The sequence below is a fragment of the Manacus vitellinus genome, unplaced genomic scaffold, assembly GCF_001715985.3.
Source record: "Manacus vitellinus isolate BGI_N305 unplaced genomic scaffold, ASM171598v3 scaffold_494_pilon, whole genome shotgun sequence".
Lineage (NCBI taxonomy): Eukaryota > Metazoa > Chordata > Aves > Passeriformes > Pipridae > Manacus > Manacus vitellinus.
Genome location: NW_021940598.1, coordinates 1 through 1,496, shown reverse-complemented (window position 1 = coordinate 1,496; position 1,496 = coordinate 1). Strand labels below are relative to the sequence as shown.

The following is a 1,496-nucleotide window of genomic DNA, read 5'->3' as shown; positions in this document are numbered from 1 at the left end:
GGGCTCGGTGGAGGGGCTGGCGTATCACCGTGGCTGGGACACGCTGTACTGGACGAGCTACACCACGTCCACCATCACCCGGCACACCGTGGACCAGAGTCGCGTCGGGGCCTTCGAGAGGGAGACGGTGATCACCATGTCGGGGGACGATCACCCCCGCGCCTTCGTGCTGGACGAGTGCCAGAAGTGAGTGGCTGTTGAGGGTCCAGCCAGCCCCCCCCAGGGGTCCACGTGGTCCCCTTCCTGGGGTGGAAGCTCTGGATCCCAGCACAGAGAGGGCTGGACCCCAGGGAGGAAGGGCCGCGTGCCCCCCTCACCACGAATCCTTCAGCACCCCGAAGGAACAACAGGCCCCCTGTCCCACCCCCATCCACATCTCCCAGCTGGCTGCAGCAGCCTCTTCCATCCCCCTCCCACTCCCTTTTGTGTGGGAGTGATGTCCCATCCATCCCTGAGTCCCCGGGAGCCCCCCAGCTGTGGAGGGGTGGGCTGAGCTGGGGCTGCAGAGGGTGTCTCTCCCCTTCCAGCCTCATGTTCTGGACCAACTGGAACGAGCAGCACCCCAGCATCATGCGAGCCACCCTCTCTGGTGCCAACATGCTCATCATCATCGACCAGGACATACGGACGCCCAACGGGCTGGCCATCGACCACAAGGCCGAGAAGATTTACTTCTCTGATGCCACGCTGGACAAGATCGAGCGCTGCGAGTACGACGGCTCCAACCGGCACGTGAGTCCTGACGGGGAGGAGAGTGTCCAAACTGGGGCTGGAGCGTGGTCAGAGGGAGGCAGAGCTATCCCCGGGGCTGGGGGAGATCAGACATCCCCCAGGGGAGGACACTCTGTGTTTGGGGGGCTGTGGGGCTGTGTCTCACAGCGGGTTCCTCCTGCTCACGGCTCACCTGTGTCCCTGGGAAGTGAGGACATAGCCTCAAGCTGCACCAGGGGAGGTTCAGGTTGACCATCAGAAGGAATTTCTTTGTGGAAGGGGTTGTTAAATGTTGGAACAGGCTGCCCAGGGAGGTGGTGGAGTCTGGGAAGTGCTCACGGCCAGGTTGGACGGGACTTGGAGCCACCTGGTCTAGTGGGAGGTGTCGCTGCCCATAGCAGGGGGTTGGGAACTGGGTGATCTTCAGTGTCCCTTCCAACCCAGCCCACTCCACCGTTCTGTGCCTGGCAGGTGATCCTGAAGTCGGAGCCCGTGCACCCCTTTGGCCTGGCCGTGTACGGCGATTACATCTTCTGGACGGACTGGGTGCGCCGGGCCGTGCAACGCGCCAACAAGTACGTGGGCACCGACATGAAGCTGCTGCGCGTGGACATCCCCCAGCAGCCCATGGGCATCATCGCCGTGGCCAACGACACCGACAGCTGTAAGGACCCTCTGCCCGTCCCCGCAGCCTCCCCAGCTCTGCCCCCCAGCCTGTCTGCAGGCCAGGGGAAGGGGAAGCCACTCGGGCAGACCGGGTGTCCCCAGTGCCCTGTGCCCCTGTA

The 1,496-nt window shown here is 64.0% G+C and overlaps 1 protein-coding gene across 1 annotated transcript in view; it reads left to right on the top strand.

Moving 5' to 3' along the window:
* Positions 1–1,375, top strand: part of LOC108638980 (low-density lipoprotein receptor-related protein 1-like) — a gene marked incomplete at both ends in the record, with an annotated part of 6,440 nt that extends 5,065 nt beyond the window's left edge. The window contains 3 exons of the mRNA XM_029962635.1: positions 3–186; positions 528–732; positions 1,183–1,375. Coding sequence (XP_029818495.1) covers positions 3–186; positions 528–732; positions 1,183–1,375 — 582 coding nt within the window. The remainder of the gene's footprint in view (positions 1–2; positions 187–527; positions 733–1,182) is intronic.
* Between the last annotated feature and the right edge of the window lie 121 nt (positions 1,376–1,496).